Source organism: Stigmatopora nigra, chromosome 3 (assembly GCF_051989575.1).
Source record: "Stigmatopora nigra isolate UIUO_SnigA chromosome 3, RoL_Snig_1.1, whole genome shotgun sequence".
NCBI lineage: Eukaryota > Metazoa > Chordata > Actinopteri > Syngnathiformes > Syngnathidae > Stigmatopora > Stigmatopora nigra.
In genome coordinates, this window is record NC_135510.1 from 7,548,449 (window position 1) to 7,566,361 (window position 17,913).

The window sequence follows — 17,913 nt, forward strand, 5'->3', positions numbered from 1 at the left end:
GGTAGGCTGGTTGAACTTTTTAAACTTCCCCTTGGTATAAGTGTGTTCGTTTACCTGTGTCCTGCGATTGGCTGGCAACAAATTCAGGTTGCCGGGAGGTGGCTGGGTTATGCTCCAGCACCCCTTGATCTTCATCCATTCAGTTTGTTAGATACACTGCAGTAGGATCGTGATTAAAATGACAGGAAAATGAAACTGGGAAATCTGAAATGTATTTGGCATCTAAAATAGAAGAAGGTCGTCCCAACTCCGATTAAAAATATATTAATTGATTCATTTTCTAAAACGCTTTATCCTCACTAGGGTCACGTGGGTGCCGGAGCTTATTCCAGCTGACTTAGGGCTAGAGAAGGGAGTACCCTTTTATTGCAAACTGCACATACATGGACCAACCTGGATTTGAACCCAGAACCCAAGAGCTGTGAGGCCGACGTGCTAACCACTCAAGCCGCCGGGTTACATTCCATTAAAAATGAGTTTTAAATTTAATCTCAGCTGCATCCAAATGATAAAAGAGTGTTCCTGCTTTTGGAACTGTTGTCTTTAACCTATTTACACTTTGCTCTGATGAAAAGATTAAAAATCTAGTCAATTGTTCAGAATGTGTCATGATAGTATGGGGAAATTTTTAATTTATTCATTTATTTTTTATTCTGAACACTTTATTTTAATGAAAGGGCCTGGCATTTGAACAAAAGGTGAGCAGACCTGAAATGAGGAAGTGCAAGAATAGGCTTGGCAGCTCTCTCTTATTTCCACACTGTTGACACTAAATGTGACAACAACAAAAAGCAACTTAATGGAATGATGCAACATTAGGGAAATTAACATTAGGGAATTGTCCGGCAACCTATTCTGACAGAATAAAGTGTTCATTTTACATTTTATTCACCATCAATGTCCCTTGTGATGTCACAGATGTGTGAAAAGAACACATGAAAGAGGGATTTCTATTTTGATGAAATTCAGGGGAGTTTGCAAAAGAGGAAACTGCAAATAAATTCCTCTTTCACATGGGAAGTAAGGCATTCAAATGCAACAGTGACAAAAAAAAGATTTATTTACATCAAGCTTAAAGTATTTTTCAGTGTTTTACTGTTATACAGGATAAATTGCCAAAGTAACATTTGAGCATTACACGAGTTTGTGCAGTTGCATTACAATGGATGACCTGGTAGATAAGACAGTAGGAAGTGAAAAGTAAAAATAACAAGAAAATATATCAAAGTCGCTGGCATTTGTTGTATGTAATTCAATTTAGCAGCCTCAAAGTATGCAATGTGACTAAGACCACCCTCCACGCCCCCTCAAATACACAAATAAAATAACATTCGCATAGAGGTTTTAAAAATAGTTTTCCAAAAGTAACATGGATCCTTGCATCACTGTTGGCATTTAAGTACAACCACAGCATTGAGAATGGGAAACCTGTTGGGTTACTTCTCATCAAAAACAGCCATCGGGTTATCATAAGAGGCATCTTCAAAATCGTCAATATTTTTCCGCCGCATTTCTGGTGGAGGTCTTGGTGGAGGATTCTGTGGGGGATTCTTTATGCTTGGAGCTGGCCTCCTGACTTGCACCCTTGGAACAATGGGTTCCCAATGTTCTCCATGAATGGCCGCCTTAAGAATATAAAAATAGGTAAACAAAAAAAAAGTCCACCATATGGGTCTACCGTCAATCACCACATCACATAAATAAATTCCATAATTCTGAATATTATTGAACACTTGCATGGGGTTATTTTAAAAAGCAACGGCACCAGGAAATGTTGAGAAATTTGCTGGCACATGACACAAGTACCAAATGATTTAGCCACTCCTCTTTCTCAGATTTCAGGTATGCTGAAATCCACTGTCGAGCTATGGCTCAAGAGTACTAGTCATGAAACAATCACTTCCTTGTAACTGTTTTCAGCAATTTCCTGCACTGGCTGAATAAGAAATAACAACAAGAAGGCGATTTCTAACTTACCGAAAGATAGATGAGACTGGCGATAGCAAGGCAGACACATCCTAACACGGTAGCGAGCATAAATCCAGCAGGGACACACAGCCTGGGAAAAATACATACATTATAATTTAGTCAGTGCAAGAACACAATGGAGAAGTATTTGATTGGAAGGAATGTTGTTGAGCATATGACAGCAGCTCCAATTTTCAACTCACGCAGCATGTAAAAAGGCTCTGACGTAGTAGTTCCTTGTCAAAGGCCCAAAAGCTTTCACGCAAACGGTGAAACAGTACTGTCCCCTTAGAATAGACAATTAGGCAAGAATGAGCACTGACTAATCACTTTGGCATGAAAAATTTGAAGCAACACTCAAATGACGGCATCACATACTTCCGTTCCACACCGGTGCCTTTTGCCCTTCTGCTTCTCGGGTATTCCAGGAGGCACACAAACACACCAGCGGCACTGCACCATACTGTCAAGGCTCCTTTCAGACAATTTTGTCCACATGTACAATAACAAGACTTATACACCCTACCAAGACTGACTCAAATGATACTATTCACCTGATAAGAATCACTAAGAATTTGGGATTTTTTTCCCATATCACATTTTTGCAATAGCGTGGAATTTAGTTTTTGTCTTATTTTAAATTGTCATCCTTTATAAAAAAGAAGTTCAATTATGTAATGGGAACAATTAAAAAAAAGCTGTGTAAAGGTTACACAAACAGCAAGGGCATCATGATGGTGATGACAACATTCCTGTATCTTAAGTAGAAATTTTACCAAAAGAGACAACACATGTTAAATTGCTTTAAGTTAAATGTCTTTTTGAAATTGTAAAGGATACATGGCATAGGCAGCAAACTGCCACCCTCGGAAGAGTCCTGCCACCCCCACAATGCCTCCAGTAAGAAGAACTGAAACAAGATGCTTATTAAATTCGAGGACATTCGTTAACATTAAAAACCTAAAAAAAAATACTGGACTATCATTGACTCATAATAAAAACATTTAGCACTTTGAATCTAACTCTTGCATGAGAAACATAATGATGTTGATTTAGAAAATGTGGCAGCTCATATATCATCTTTAAAAAAATACAACATAAAAACATAACATATTTGATGTAAAAGTATTTTCTCTTACTGAGTCCAGCAGCCAGAGCCTGTTCATTGGCCCACATAGCCCACTCAATCTTCCCCATGATGTTCTCGGTGCGCTCTCCAGGAAGAAGTGTTATCGCTTGTGCAAGGCAGTGTGACAAAAAGCCAAATACCTGGGCCCCGCCCCTTTACACAACTTCCAGTTCCAAAATGATAACTTAAGATCATAACCTGCATATTTTATTGATAAATTAGTGAGAATTAAATCAACCAAAACCACAAATAACAAATAAATAATTGACAGGCTTGTTTAAAATACATAAAAGATGTTTTTTTTCCAGATAGCAAGGACCAAGCTCAACAAATGTAAACCAATTGATTAAAAAAATATTTTATTTTTATGCTGTCTATTGCACATTTTGGAACCACCAACGGGCAAATTCCAGATGGCTTTTGTCAGTGTGCAGCACTCCTAAAGTTAGAAGGGTGTGAAAGCAGACTGAAGAGAGCAGGAATTTACATAATAAGGCACGTCGTAACGTCACATTATGACACTTTCCAAAATATATTGTTCGCATGATTATTTAGATTCTAAACATTATTACAATGGAAAAAACAACAACCAGGGCATAGTCCAATTTTGAACTATCTTCTGGATCAAACACTTCAAAATATTATTAAAATAGTATGCATGACTTTAGGGCCACTTTAAACCTGTTAAGCTTTACAACAGTGTCTGTGCAAAAGAAAACAAAGTGTGAGGATCACAATTGTCCAGCATTCATTTTCAGTGTAAAATAATCTTTAGTTAGGATATCATAATATGATCTTCATTATCGCTATGTACTGAAAATAAAGATGCAAAGGTATATAAATGGAGAATATCACATAATTTTGAAAACGTTACATAATCTGACTGCTAAAGGAAGGCACGACTAAAAATTTTCATCTGACATCAATCCTGTAAATGGAGATATTTCGTAACTACTTTTATGTTTTACTCCAGTGTCCGTTTCTGGTGAATGATAACAGTGTTCTTCGGTAGTCCATCAGGGCCAAGCAGATGATGTGTGGGATCCTTGACAACTCTAGGACCTGGGCCAGCCTGTGAAATAAGAAAATAAATGATACTTTAAAAGATAGAATCTAAAATATAAATGTTCATGTCTTTTTAAAATAATTAGTTGTTTCTTGTTTCATGTTTGGTTAGGGAATTATTACCCAGAATAACTATGGAAATCTTGACATGGATAAGACAATGTGTTTGTGTAAATGCATATATATGTACCTTAGTGCTGATAATGTAATTAATTCCTTTAGGCATGGGCTCCAAACCAATAGTCGATCTCAACCCCTCAGTAAGATCTACATGAGGAACTGGAAGACCTTTGATAAACCTAAACAAAAGGAAGTTACATTTGAGGACACGTTAAAAGAAAGTCACATAACTTTCATGGACTATAAAACCAAAATAATTGAATTAGGCAATACAAATGTTAAATATATAACTCACTCGCCACCATTAGTTTCTGGAGGGAAGAAATGTCGGACTGCTTGAACAAAATCAGGAATGTGCTGTTCTAAAGTGAATATGACAGCATTGGGTCCTGCATCAAACGTGTAGGCTACCTGCAAGAAAACATACACTATTAGATAACATGCAAATATGTTCATCTTCCCCGAAGAATTTAAAAAGCACGTCACAAATTCCCATCCCCGTTATATCATGTCCAGCAGTGTTAAAGAAGACAAGTAGAATATTCATATGGAATTTCATTTATGTTATTTTTATTGGATCCTATTTCAGTTTTACCAAATGCTTTAATAAAGGATACAATACTGCACTGTGTTTAAGTCTAATTAGTTTTTTTGATTTGTTTGAAAAGTTATGGCATTTTTCTGGAGCAAATATGACCATAGTGTTCCTCACCCTTGTTTCACCATAGTGTTGGTTGTATCGGTGAACCAGCTTGATGACTTGATGAGATACACTGTTTAAGTAGAATATGGGAGGGTATGTGTCCAGGCAGGTGGCATGAAACTGGTTACTGTCCTTCATGGTGAGTTCAGCAAATGCCGGAAAATCTTTCCTGCGCACTGCTTTAATCATTTCAACCATGCGACCGGGGACAACCGACTCAGCTCGATGCTAAAAGACACAAAGTTGTTTTTTTGTTGGAGACGTTCAATTTTGCATGAAAACACAAAGTGTTGTATCTATAAAATATATGGTATGTTTTACTGATCTTTTAAATTAAAATTCAGGTTGTCAAGACTTGGTGAAATTCATAATATGTTTTTTTACATTGTTATCTATGAGTACTGTATCTAACTAAATCATTTCCTGCTCGGTTATAAAAACAAGTTTCAGTATAGGAAAAAGGGTGTGATGTTAACCAGACCTTTAGGAGACAGCTTGTTTGTACACTAGTTTGCATTCCAGAGGTGCTGCCCATGTGTTTCCGCTCGGCGCTTGCCTGGGAAAAAGAAATTAGTCAAATTAAATTAACTTTCATAACTTGCATTGTTTTAAGTAACTTCCTGTTTCAACTTTATACACAAAAGTTCAAGATGACAAACATACCACAAGCACAAGTATTCTCATCTCAGGCCAATGGGTCTCTGGCTCCACCTGCTGAGCAAGACTATCCTTGCCGTCACACTGATGTCCAATTAGCCACTGGACAAATCCTCCATACATACTTCTGCATGCACTACCAGAGCCTTGGCGAGCGACTGCAGACAATTCCCCCTCCACACCGAACGCCTGGGCAAGTGTGTATACTGTGAAGAAACAGTGTGTAAGAGACTTCAAATAATATTTACATTTAATGCAACACAAAAGCTCACCCAAACAAGCAAATCCTGCTGCGGAGGATGCAAGTCCAGCAGCAGTGGGGAAATTGTTGATAGAACAGATATGAACTTTGTGTGTCAAACCAGTTGAATTTAAACCAGGGTCTTCATCATTCCGCCTTTTCCTAGCCAGACGTCGAACTATGGACATGAGAGATGGAGAAATGAGAATACTTCATTTGCTTTGCTTTTTATTACAAGGTTAAACAGTTTAAAAGTATTACTTTCTTTCAGACAGGACTGCAGTCTTGGATGGTTGATATCCTCCTCCTTCCCGTTGAGCCAAAGACGATCTTCTTGGAAATTTTTACTGGTGGCAACTGTTGTGGTTGTTTTAAGCTGAACAGAGAAATAAAAAACATTTGACTACCATTTAATTAAGGTTAATCCATTTAACTAACCCAAACCTAAAGGCCTTTTGTATTTAAACGCCCTAACCCTAGAAGCCTAGAGGCCTAGAAGCCTTTTGTATTTAAACACCTTAACCCTAACCCTAGAAGCCTAGAAGCCTAAAAGCCTAGAAGCCTTTTGTATTTAAACACCCTAACCCTAGAGCCTAGAAGCCTTTTGTATTTAAACACAATAACCCTAACCCTTAACCCCAACCCCAAGTAGTTCAGCGAGCTAATAAGTAAAATCTGTCTTTTTTTATGTTCAAATAGTAAAACACAGAATCTAAATAAAATTGAAATTGTCTATATACATTTTATTGTGGATGGTCTTTTTAATAAATGTATTAAGAACTGTTAGGAAATCTTCGGGCATTTAAATATGGGGAGGGTAAAAAGACATAGGTCACAATGTATGTTATAATAGTATTATAACATACATTGTCATGTTATAATACACTAACCCTGATACCTGATCTTGATGAAGTGTGACACTCAACGATGAGTTAATAGGTAGTATCAAGTCTTCGTCTCTCTTTCCCCCTGTAAATGCAATTGAAAAAAATATGCAAAAAAACTTAGATTTTATTTTTGAGTGATTATACTGCGATATGAGTATTCAATTCGATTCAATATAAGCACTTGACCTGTTGTGAAGGTTTCATATAAATGCAACTACTGAGGCAAAATAATACTTACAGTATTTAATGACCGCTATATTCACAGGAGCGGTGCAGGTGTAGGTCTTCTCCATGCTGTCCTCTGGCATTTTACTATTTTGGGGAATCAATGCTTGTAATATTCGTTCAAAATTCGCAGAATAAGATCTTGCGATCAGGCAGCTATGTTTGTTAGCATTACTGTCAAGACTGTCACGTTCATGATTGGCTAGTGTTGAACACATGGTGTAAGCATTAACCAATCAGATTGGTGACTTCTTTTGCAACACATATAGTAGCCAATGAGAGGTTATCTGACCACACTGGTGTGAAAGACCATCAGACCACCCCAAATAGAAATGCAGAAATATTAGTGAAATATAAATGTGTATTTACTCTATAATCCTCATATATCAGAACGTTGTTTTTATATATTTTTTTTAAATGTAGATTAGTTATTTCAACAGTGACCAGATCCAATTTTCACTTAGCTTTGAGCATTCTACTCCAGAAATGTGAACATCTGCACTGACCTCTATATATTTTCCAGATGGAAATTGTAACCAATGGTAGCTATATTCACAAAAATTTAAATATAACAAGTGAACTGAATTGTTATATGATGATGTAGGAATAAGAGACAAATAAGCAGAAAGACATCCAAAAACTCAAGGCCATTTTTTAAATTTATTATTTGTAAACATTTACAGTGTAGTATTTATGCAAAAAGATGTTCAGGTGCAACATCCAAATGGCGCTGGCACAGAATGGAGAACAATGAGTAACAATGTATCAACTACACCACTCCATCTTTCCCTTCCCCAGCTTCTTGGGTGAATATGGCAAAAAAAAAAACTTGAAAATTGAGCAGCGGAGTAGAATAGTACTGTTGTCAGTAAATCAAAGAGGGTAGGATAAATTTCAAATGAAACTGTATACATATTGGACATTGTATATTTGGTACCCACTGCCACTTTAACCAATTTACGAATTCCATCTCATCATGCTTTCCTTCGGGTGTTTCTTCTCTAGAGGCACACAGAAACAAGTGCGGCATTCCAGAAAGCTGGCAACAGCACAGTGTTCAAATATTGCCAGTGAAATGTATTTCCTACATTTCCTGTATTTAGATTTTCATGCTCAGGTGCTAATCATCTTCTTCATCTGAGTCCATCACCATCCGCCTGTTGAACTGAAGAAAAGAAAAGCGTTTAGATAAGTGACAACCTACTCATTGAGAGTAATCTATGAAGTATATGAGGAACATACTTTGACTGTTGTTGTTTTCTCTGTTTGCTTTCTCACTTTTTCTAGGATCTCAATCAAACCTGAATCGGAAATCTAGCAAAAGGGGTGTGGGAGAACACAGTGGTTATAGCACCAGGTTGACCCATTCTGAAAAAAGGTCCCCACCCAAAAACATACAGTATATTCTCTTCAGTGTAAAAATAATTCCAATATGAATATGAAATAAATAAATAAATGAAACCCATTTTTTTTTAAAGAACAAAAAAAAGGAGAAAAAAATAATACTAATAATAAAATTTTTTCTGGGCTTCATAAATATCAAACATAGTATCATTGTATTTTTCAAAAGATAATAATTTGTGTACCTTTCCTGCTAAGGATCCACACTGAGCCATTTGAATGAGATAATTCTCCACCAGGCCAGCCTTCTCCGGCTTCACTAAAGCAAGACTGTTCACTGTAGAAGGAATAACACAATCATCTCAACTCCCTTAAAGTGATCTATTGATTTTTTTTATGAGTGTATTGTCTAAACTTTATACATACTCAATATCTTTGATATTTTAGGGCTAGACAAAAAATACACACACGTGTAAAAATGAATGACCTATGATTTTATTTTAAGGTCATTTTGTATAGCCTTTTTGCTGATATTGCACATTTCCCTAAGGTGTCTGTCTCTTAATTAATGACACGGAATGCAAATTTTAAAGAGCTATTAATTGATTGATAGTATAACTTACATCTGGCTCGAGCCGACTGGTCTAGAATTTGGGACAGAATGGAATTCCTCATATCAGCCTCCCTGTGTGGGAAAAACAACACTCAATTAGTTAACTATTGAAACAATAATTCAATTTTAAAATGTTAAAAAGAATATTAACTTTCCAGCAATTACTAATTCCTAATAAAAAAATATCATCTTATCTCTAATGAGGATAATTTAGCAGTGATAAACTAGCATACACAAAAATATGAGAATTACATGAATGACGCATTTTTATTTAATTCCTCACTTTTGTCAGGTTTGCAACTACCCAAACCAAAACATTAAAAAAAAAACATTACACTTGATTTTTTTCCCTCTTCAGTACATCATGTTAGTTTTTCATAATTTGCAGGTGTTATTAAATGGATAGAATATACATCTTGAGGATTTTACCTTTGTTTGGCCTCCTCTCCTTGCTGATTCTTGGAGGAATCCTAGAGCAACATAGTTATTAATTAGGTTCAGATTAGTATGCAGAAATTCAGTCAAACATTCATTCTTTTTCTGAACTCCCTACCCTCGCAAGGGCCGCGGAGGGTGCTGGAGCCTACCCCAGCCAACAACGGGAACCAGGCAGGCGACACCCTGAATTGGTGGCCAGCGAATCGCAGGGCACAAGAAGACGAACAACCATTCACGCTCACACTTATACCTCGCAGCAATTTAGATTGTTCAACCAGCCTACTCTGCATGTTTTTGGGATGTGGGAGTACCCGGAGAAAACCCACGCAAGCCCGTGGAGAACATGCAAACTCCACACATTATAGGCATATTCAATTCATGTTTTATATGTTTTACTTTGCGTCGAGTAGAGCCACAATGAATTTATCTGGTAAAATGCACAATAGTACTATCCTCTTGTCAGTATATCATATGACTACGTGATGTGTTTGGGTGTGCACTGTCATGAAAGCAGAAACCTAGACACTAACTGCAATAATTTCGCAATTATTGTTAAACCAAAGCATATTAACCTTCACGCACATTAGACGTGACACATTTTAGCGAAACACATTAATTACGTGACCGTTTAAAAACAATTATACACTATCAACAACAGTCTTACTCACACATGCTGGGTAGCATCTCCTTTTTTGGGTCGCTGAGTGCTATCAAAAACGCTCCCAAAACATTTACTACTTGTCCTTACCCCGTGCTTTGCCCGGAGTTCAGCCATTCGTTGCTGTCTGATTGCTTCTAACTCTTCGTCCGCCATTTCTATTGCGATTATGGATTACGGTGATGAGAAATTGTATTTAAGAAGGCTAAAATTGCATGGCAGCTAAGGCCCTTTGTGGCTCAGGGGAGTGTAGTCAAACTAAACCCAGAAGCTAGCAAACACAGGCAGGCAGGCTAAAGCCATCGAACACAGAGATACTCTCACTCATCATCGTGGGGAACTCACTCATTTGTATGAACGACAAAATATAAAGAATAACAAAGTAATTGTGAATAACACAATTTTAAGAGAGGAGCAAAGAGACAACTCAACAAATCCCTCATTTTTTTTCTTTTTCAGATGAACTCCATCGAAGAACATATTATTGGGTGGAGCAGTCAAGAGCAACATTAAGGTATAATTTATGGTACAAATGTTCAACTTTTTGGTCTCATCACTGTCAAACGTCTATAAAACCTTGTCTTATTCTTAAACTGTACTAGACTAAAGATTTCTTGCCAAGAGCAGCACCAATCTGCTTTTCTTCACCTTCATCAAGTCTGATTAAGAGAAACAGCAGGTAAAACAACAACTATCTTTCAATTCTTGTGTTTCTAATCTTCCATTGCGCGTGCAAATGTCTGCCATGTTAAAAAAATGCCTAAACTTAAACAGATTTTCATGGTCTTGGTACAGGTTGGTTCACTCGCTTGGCTTGCCTTAATCTTGGATTTGTCTTGGTCCAGGTAAGTTTTGATCTCAACCCAGTTTTAGTATCTAACAAAATGTTCTTGAGATCAACACTTGACCGTAGTCATGCAGAACTGATTTTTAAAAAAATGTAACGGCTCCAGGATGTAGGATCTATTCATAGAGACAATAAACACAATAAGATAATATTTTATAAAATGCAAGAAATTGGAAACATTTCTTAAAGACAGCAGTATTAAATAAAATGTGACAATGCAAGGTGTTCTGTTTATCACATGTTTATTTAAGTTTTCAATCACTAATAGTTTGATTGTAAATCAAAGCACACAATTGCAGAACAGAACAATGCATGTGTCAAAGTGGCGGCCCTGGGGCCAAATCTGGCCCACCACATCATTTTGTGTGGTCCGGAGAAGTAAAACATGAGGGCCAACTTTCTGTTTTAGGATCAAATTGAAATGAGGAGTACACATGTATATTACATTTCCTGATTTTCCTCTTTTTAAATAAATAATTGTAATTTTTAAATATTTTTTTCCTGTGTTTTTAGTTAAATTTTTTTGTAAAATCTAAAAATATATATCAAAAAGCTAAAATAAACATTGTTTTAGATATATAAAAACTGAATATTCAGGGATTTTATCCAGTTCTTTTAATCCATTTATTAAAAAAATGTAAATATGATATCTAAAATGGTCCAGTCCCTAAATGCCACTCCACAGTTGATCTTTAACTACCTCTGTATGTACTATATGAGAAAGGACTAATAAGCAGAGCTATGTGATACTTTTGCTCTGGGTCGCTTACAGTGAAGACAATCTGAAACAAAACACAGATCAGCAAATGTGTTAAACAATACAAGTCAACTGCAGCGGAAATGTCGCAAAACTACGACAACAAGTGAATAAAATTTCTGTCATCAATAAAAAGTGTCAGAATGGAAAAGTAAAGAGAGAAATATTTGGAACCAAGTCTCACCTCTGCATATGGATAAAAGGAAGTCTCCCCAGTCTTTTCCCAGTACTGAGCAGTTTCAAATCGCAATTTATATACCCCACGTAGAAACTCCTGCGGTGTGATAAGTGCCGGGAAACGGCCATCAGCATTTGTGTGCCTGTGGAGACAATATTTCAAAATGATGTATTTTACACATGGTTAAGATGACTTTTCTATTGGCCGAGAATCAGAAACCCTGAATTTTAATTTGTCTTTTACTCGATATCATTAGATTTGGATTTTTTTCAATTTTATTTGCAAACACCAGCCCATCTGCAACATTACAGAGCATTAGAACATTGACAAATGGATGGATATATTACCCAGTGTTAATCAACAGCCAAGTCTCAGATGCACGAACCAGTCGATGTAGGCTGATGGCTATATTGGCACCAGGGATACCCTTGGCAGTGTTCAGCACGTGTGTAGTCAAAGGGCTCACCATTGCTCTGATCTACTGCTGTAGTAGCTTAGGATTTTCATAGAGAATGTGAGGCAGTACATTTTTGAAATAAGTACTGTAAAAACTTTGAAAAGTGTGTTAAAAATGACACACAATGCTTACCTTATTTTCAGGCCAAGTATTGCTTATATGGCCTTCTTGTACTCGTGGATTGTTGAAAACAACACTAAATTCTTTTTGTCAGGAGCAAACTGGTTGTGCAAGAGCTAAGCTCCTCCCTATATGTATTTGCTTGGAGCACTTTATACTTTGAGGGAAGCTGTCACAGTGGGCGGTCCTGTGTCTAATGGTATGCAGAGATAAGGACAATGATGTTATCCAAGAACAGTGGTTCTTAACCTTGTTGGAACCCAGGTTAACAACCACTGTCCTAGACTCTTAATTCTTTACACAACTGGGGGACACCCTGAATTGGTGGCCAGCCCAGAGCAGGGTACCACATACAACATGTTCTTACAAAAGAAAGGAATGGCTTTAGTTTCATGATAAAGATTACACAATGGTGATTATTAACCATATTCCTATTGAAATGGTTGACTTGTGTACTCATTTGCAGATACGCTGCCATTATGTAGTTTAATGTGCATTGACTATGCTCTATTTAATGTGAAAAATGCTTCTAATATCCGTGTCTCTCTCAGTTTTATTTATTTATTTATTTATTTGTTTTTTTACCCAGAGTAATGTCTAAAACTGTACTGGGAGTACACTAGTCTGTATCGCTTCCAGGATACAAGCCAACAACAAGAGTACAAGTAAGGAACCTTTCTTTCTTCCCAGCGTTTTCACATCATTATTTTGTGATCACGGAGAACAAACGGTTATCATACAAATATCTTCAAGATTCATGGTTTTATTGCTGCATTATTTTCTTTAGGTAGTGATGGGGTTAACCGAAATGCTGGTGTAATATTTAATTATTGATTCTGTTCTTGGAATAGATCAATAGATCTCTTTTTAAATTTTTTTTTACAGAAGATAGATGTCTGTGAATGTTATTTTCTGTCTACATAATTGCTGGGAACCGTTTTTTTCAACTATATTAACACTAATGAGCATGCATACGAATCAAATTAAACTCATAGGCATCTCAAGGCACCACTGCAATTCATTCCATAAACTTTTCACTTTAATAAATTAAAAACACTCTCCCAGGACATGTGTAGTCAATATGAAAATACCTTTACTAATGAGAATGAGTATTTTCCACTTGGCTCTAAAATGGCAACAAAAACATAACACGATATGATCCATAATAACATCATTGTCTTTTTCACCCAGATTTTTTTGGTACAAAATAAAGCAAAAGTAAAGCTACACATATGAACACTTACAATTAAGTTCACAATAATGCACAATATTACACATTGACCTGGCTCACAACACTTTGACACTTCTCTGTGCCAAAGTCAGAGTGGAAGAGATTTGTATCAGATTTGTATCATTCTAATTCTTTAAAAGTACCAAAATAACTCCAAAATGGCATACCAATACATATAGCATAAGATAATTTCCCTCTTCATTAAGTAGATGCCTGGCTATTTTCTATAATGTACTCATTCAGTAAGGTCTGACACCGTAAATGTATGGAGCGTGAGTTCAGTGACAACAAAGTAGTTTCAATGTAAATGGTACATTCAGACTGCAATCTGAAAATACTATGGTTTACTTTATGTGAGGTGCACACATTGTTTTAATAGCAGCTGCTTATTTACTATTTTTCATTCTGTTTTAATGGACTGTGAAAGTCTAAACTAGAGATCATTTTAAATCATTTTCTCTTGTCCATGCTCAAGTAAAATCCACGTGGCCTCTGAAAACTCCAGAAGAAGGATTCAATAATTATAATAATCAGAAATGAGTACCAGATTCCATTATGGTCACACCTGGGATTCTAATTCTTCATTTGGATTAACACTGCAAAACTGTATTTGGATTTTTGCTGGAGCCATTGTGTTCATGCAAATATACACTGGTACAACACAATAGGAATGCATACAGATGCAGAATTCTGACTCCAGCTGTTCTTCTCAACTGTTCTGGAATTAATAAGATTGAACTCCTTACTGCCCATTCCATCCCCCGAACATTTGCTTTTTTTGCACGGATGAGTACTTGGTTTATATTTTACTTTGTGTGGCTTTTTTTCTATGCACTATAATTCAGATACAGCTGCAGCTTCCAGTCAAATATTGTTTGATATGTGTACTCCTAGTGGAGTTTGAAATAGAGAAATTGCCTTGATCGTTTGAAGTTCTCTTCCACGACATTTGTTACTTCATCCTTGTCTTCTCTGCTGTCTCGTTCAGGCCTCATATCTCCTCTTCAAGGTCTGAGCTGTGATTGTTCATCTGTCACATAAAACAAGAGCAGACGTAATGAAAGCAAAGCTCAGAATGACTCAGTATTTCTCTGCAAATTGATTCCGCAGTGGTACAAACTTCTGCATTTTTTCCTGGAATCTCTTCTAGTCAGTATATAAAGAATTTGACAGGTTTTCATACATTCATCTATTTTCTATATTTACTCTTTTATAGTGGGGAGCATGATTGGTCGCTGCAGTAAATCACAAGGCAAATAATGAGACGTACAACTATTCACAGTCACACTGAGAGAATTGAATTGTTGTTTTTAAAAATCAGTCATTAACTTGATAAACCACAAAACCTTAATATTAGAAAAGTTGATGTACTGAATAGCCATAGCATATCTTAATATAGTAGTAGTTTAATGAAAACAAAATGGCTTATGAACCTAATAATGTATTTTTCCTATTAAATTGAAGGTATTGGATGATACCAATAAACAAAAAAAGACATCTAAATGAGTGTGTCTCATTGGAATTGTTTTCATTTACCATGTGATAGTCATCGTTAGCCCCTCTTGGCACAAAGGTCTCCCTGTAGATTCGATGGCGGGAGCAGGGTGGTGAGAGGGAAGAGAGGGAGTGGTCTGGACTGCTGCTGTACAGCGAGCAAGCTGGGCTAGCCTCCCTCAATGGGGAGCCTGCAAAAGAACAGTTAAAACTGAAATTGAGATGGATCGAATGTAGTAGTCTGAACGAGTTGCTGCTTATTTGTGTTTGGCTTTCTGTCTTGTTTGTTTATTGTAGTTGCACCAGGAGACGGGAAGAATGACAGATTGTAAATTAAAGTTGATTGCTGTTGTTCTCTTGCGCCGACCCAAACAATTTGCAGTGTAGTCTGCTTTTAAACTATGTTTTCGAGATATAAATTCACAGCAGTAAAAGGAAATGTCAAATGAGATATTAAAGGCTGCTTACATTTTGAAATAAACATTACCTAATCAAGATCAAGATTCAGATTTTATAACGTTTGTATAGATAGCTGTTATTCAATATCTAAGAACAGGGAGAATTGCTAATATAAATAAAAAGGCCTGTCTTGCTATTATCACTTGTTACAGATTGTAGTTTTAAAGTCAAATTTGCAGTAATAGCTTATATTTGCCAATTAGTAAGCTCACATTTTTATTGTAAATTGTAGTTTATCAGCTTATCATTTGTTTATACCATCATGAACGTTTGAATAAAATAAACTCCAAGCGTTCCTCCCTTTTATTCATTTTACTTTAGCAAAGACCCTCATCTAAATATATCATGAGTCCACAACCTTGGAGAACATTGATTGATTCATTCTTCCATTATGGAACTTATCCTCATAAGGGTGACAGGGGTGCTGGAGCCTATCCTTATTACAGGCAGTAGATTAGGTGCGTGATAAACGTTAATTTATTACAGTATTCCCCCGTTTTTCGCGTTTTTTCGCGGCACACCGCAAATATCGGGGGCATACTGTGAAAAAGATTATTGCAGGTTGTACCCACATCATCTCAGACTCCCACTCGCGTCCATTACGAGACAAAACTACCATACACCTGGCCAAACATTTTTGAGACACCTTCAAACTCAGAAGATGAGAAAGTGTCTCACAACTTTTGACCCCGGGTTGTCCTTGTGACTTGAATGTATTCAGATGACCACAAGGAGGCAGCAATGGCTCTTACCTATCGTGTAGCTCCAATTTTGCATTGTTCAATTTTGTAGGCATCATATGTCATACTACTTCCAACAATACTGTTTGTTCGGCATGTTATTAAACTGCCATTAGTCCCCAACTCCCCACTCGGATTGATATCGACCTTGTTCAACATTTCAAAATTCCTTAGTAGAGGAAAAAAAATAATGGATTGGTCAGGGAAAAACACCACTCCACATCTCCTAGTCACTCAACAATACAGAGCCCTGAATGATTTTGAGCACATGTTTGACTCTTGGACAAATTGAGCAGGAATCAGAAATCCAGCGTTTCACTGGCGTCAGCCATATACAATGTTTGGGCGACAAGAAAATAGACGATGCATTGTTTGACGCCTCATGCGCCCCTTTTGCCATCTCAGTCTTTCCGGGTGAGCACCTCACCTTTGTGGTTGCTCGTGTGTGTGTCCATCCTGTCAAGACTGTCAAGAAGCCCATCGATCTGTGTCTTTATCATAGTCAGCTCCTTTTTAATCACCTGCAACTCCTCCATGTCCACTACAGGGGTAGAGGGAGTACCAATTTGTGAATCACCTCTATACATAAACACCTGAACTACTCAAACATGTCCTTTTTAAAAGTTAATTCATTCTGTTCTAGTGTTATGTGAAGATAATGTCAAAAGTTCAGTCCAATCTTTAGCTAAATTCCTTTTGTCTGTTCAAATGATTCGAGTAATGAAATTGAAATAAAGGGTCAGTGACTTTAGAGACACCCTAAATGATTATGTGCGTATATGTAAAATGGTATAGCTATTGAGTACTCTATATTGTTTTGTTTGTCCTCTCTGATCTGGAACACATTGGTGGTACTCACACTTAGCAGTGGCGGAACTAGTGGAGTGGGTTCTGGAGCCTTTAGAGCGGCTTCTGTCTCGACTGCATCTGTGTTTGGAAGAGTAGGAAGAAGAGCGGGATCTTTTAGGCAGACTCGGTCCAACTAATGGCAGGGGAGATAGGGAGGCTGGAACACGCTGGTAGTCGTATACCCTGGGAGGGAACAAGACAAAATTCAATGAACATAAAACAAATTAAAAAAAACTAAAATCTGTTTCCCATGAAGTTGAGGAGTTCAGTTTAACATAAGTAAAACCAGGATCTAATAATTTGCAAACAAAGGTCAACCTATATATAAATAAATTCACTACAAATACATGCCATTTAATGTTTGAACTTTGTTTTCAGCATTGAATCATGAACTTTGGCTGCAAAATATTCCATAAGATGTGAAACATTAAGAACTGACTGCAAAATAAAAGCTAATGGAAAATAAATAAAATAAAAATTGTACGAACTCAACAAATCTTAGTAAGATAAGATCACAGTTACACTTACAGGAAAAAAAAATCATGAAAATAGTAACATGACGATGATTGATTTAACATTGCCTGGGCATCTGATAATATTTTTGTTAATATGTTTGAGCATCTGTTACAATATTTGTCCATAAAATATCCAGAAAAATTTGTTCAGAATGCTTTTGCATTTTACAGCTGCTTGTTGTTTACGTTATATTCACAGTCACTGCTTTTGAATCATGTTA

General features: G+C 36.6%; 6 protein-coding genes across 8 annotated transcripts in view; 1 reads left to right on the forward strand and 5 right to left on the reverse strand.

Moving 5' to 3' along the window:
- Positions 1 to 1,351: 1,351 nt before the first annotated feature.
- cyba (cytochrome b-245, alpha polypeptide) lies at positions 1,352 to 3,268 on the reverse strand. Its single transcript, XM_077713843.1, has 6 exons — positions 3,108 to 3,268; positions 2,809 to 2,878; positions 2,347 to 2,421; positions 2,172 to 2,255; positions 1,978 to 2,059; positions 1,352 to 1,625 (listed from the first exon to the last, which is right to left on the reverse strand). The coding sequence occupies exons 1-6, from the start codon at positions 3,163 to 3,165 to the stop codon at positions 1,437 to 1,439; spliced, it is 558 nt and encodes a 185-aa protein (XP_077569969.1). The 5' UTR covers positions 3,166 to 3,268; the 3' UTR covers positions 1,352 to 1,436.
- Positions 3,269 to 3,436: 168 nt separating this feature from the next.
- On the reverse strand, positions 3,437 to 7,180 carry mvda (mevalonate (diphospho) decarboxylase a). The gene is made up of 10 exons (XM_077713842.1): positions 7,009 to 7,180; positions 6,782 to 6,852; positions 6,145 to 6,259; positions 5,915 to 6,061; positions 5,649 to 5,848; positions 5,467 to 5,541; positions 4,995 to 5,213; positions 4,578 to 4,693; positions 4,353 to 4,461; positions 3,437 to 4,169 (listed from the first exon to the last, which is right to left on the reverse strand). Exons 1-10 carry the CDS (start codon positions 7,076 to 7,078, stop codon positions 4,062 to 4,064), a joined length of 1,230 nt encoding a protein of 409 aa, XP_077569968.1. The 5' UTR covers positions 7,079 to 7,180; the 3' UTR covers positions 3,437 to 4,061.
- Positions 7,181 to 7,636: 456 nt separating this feature from the next.
- On the reverse strand, positions 7,637 to 10,351 carry pdcd5 (programmed cell death 5). Its single transcript, XM_077713756.1, has 6 exons — positions 10,136 to 10,351; positions 9,379 to 9,419; positions 8,960 to 9,021; positions 8,582 to 8,673; positions 8,238 to 8,309; positions 7,637 to 8,160 (listed from the first exon to the last, which is right to left on the reverse strand). The coding sequence occupies exons 1-6, from the start codon at positions 10,199 to 10,201 to the stop codon at positions 8,116 to 8,118; spliced, it is 378 nt and encodes a 125-aa protein (XP_077569882.1). The 5' UTR covers positions 10,202 to 10,351; the 3' UTR covers positions 7,637 to 8,115.
- Positions 10,123 to 17,913, forward strand: part of LOC144194588 (fibulin-7) — a 59,442-nt gene continuing 51,651 nt past the window's right edge. The window contains exons 1-5 of one of the 3 annotated variants that reach the window (XM_077713753.1): positions 10,123 to 10,427; positions 10,505 to 10,559; positions 10,648 to 10,724; positions 10,820 to 10,890; positions 12,994 to 13,069. The gene's annotated coding sequence lies outside the window, so the exon portion shown is untranslated. The remainder of the gene's footprint in view (positions 10,428 to 10,504; positions 10,560 to 10,647; positions 10,725 to 10,819; positions 10,891 to 12,993; positions 13,070 to 17,913) is intronic. The other 2 variants (XM_077713754.1, XM_077713755.1) reach the window with 2 other exon arrangements.
- On the reverse strand, positions 11,175 to 12,522 carry uraha (urate (5-hydroxyiso-) hydrolase a). Its single transcript, XM_077713561.1, has 4 exons — positions 12,417 to 12,522; positions 12,175 to 12,320; positions 11,834 to 11,969; positions 11,175 to 11,674 (listed from the first exon to the last, which is right to left on the reverse strand). Exons 2-4 carry the CDS (start codon positions 12,294 to 12,296, stop codon positions 11,585 to 11,587), a joined length of 348 nt encoding a protein of 115 aa, XP_077569687.1. The 5' UTR covers positions 12,297 to 12,320; positions 12,417 to 12,522; the 3' UTR covers positions 11,175 to 11,584.
- LOC144194838 (heterogeneous nuclear ribonucleoprotein C-like) overlaps positions 13,478 to 17,913 on the reverse strand; it is a 29,246-nt gene continuing 24,810 nt past the window's right edge. The window contains exons 4-7 of the mRNA XM_077714167.1: positions 17,188 to 17,360; positions 16,756 to 16,869; positions 15,172 to 15,320; positions 13,478 to 14,665 (exon numbers count right to left, since the gene is read on the reverse strand). Of these exons, the coding sequence (XP_077570293.1) occupies positions 14,627 to 14,665; positions 15,172 to 15,320; positions 16,756 to 16,869; positions 17,188 to 17,360 (475 nt within the window). The 3' untranslated portion in view covers positions 13,478 to 14,626. The remainder of the gene's footprint in view (positions 14,666 to 15,171; positions 15,321 to 16,755; positions 16,870 to 17,187; positions 17,361 to 17,913) is intronic.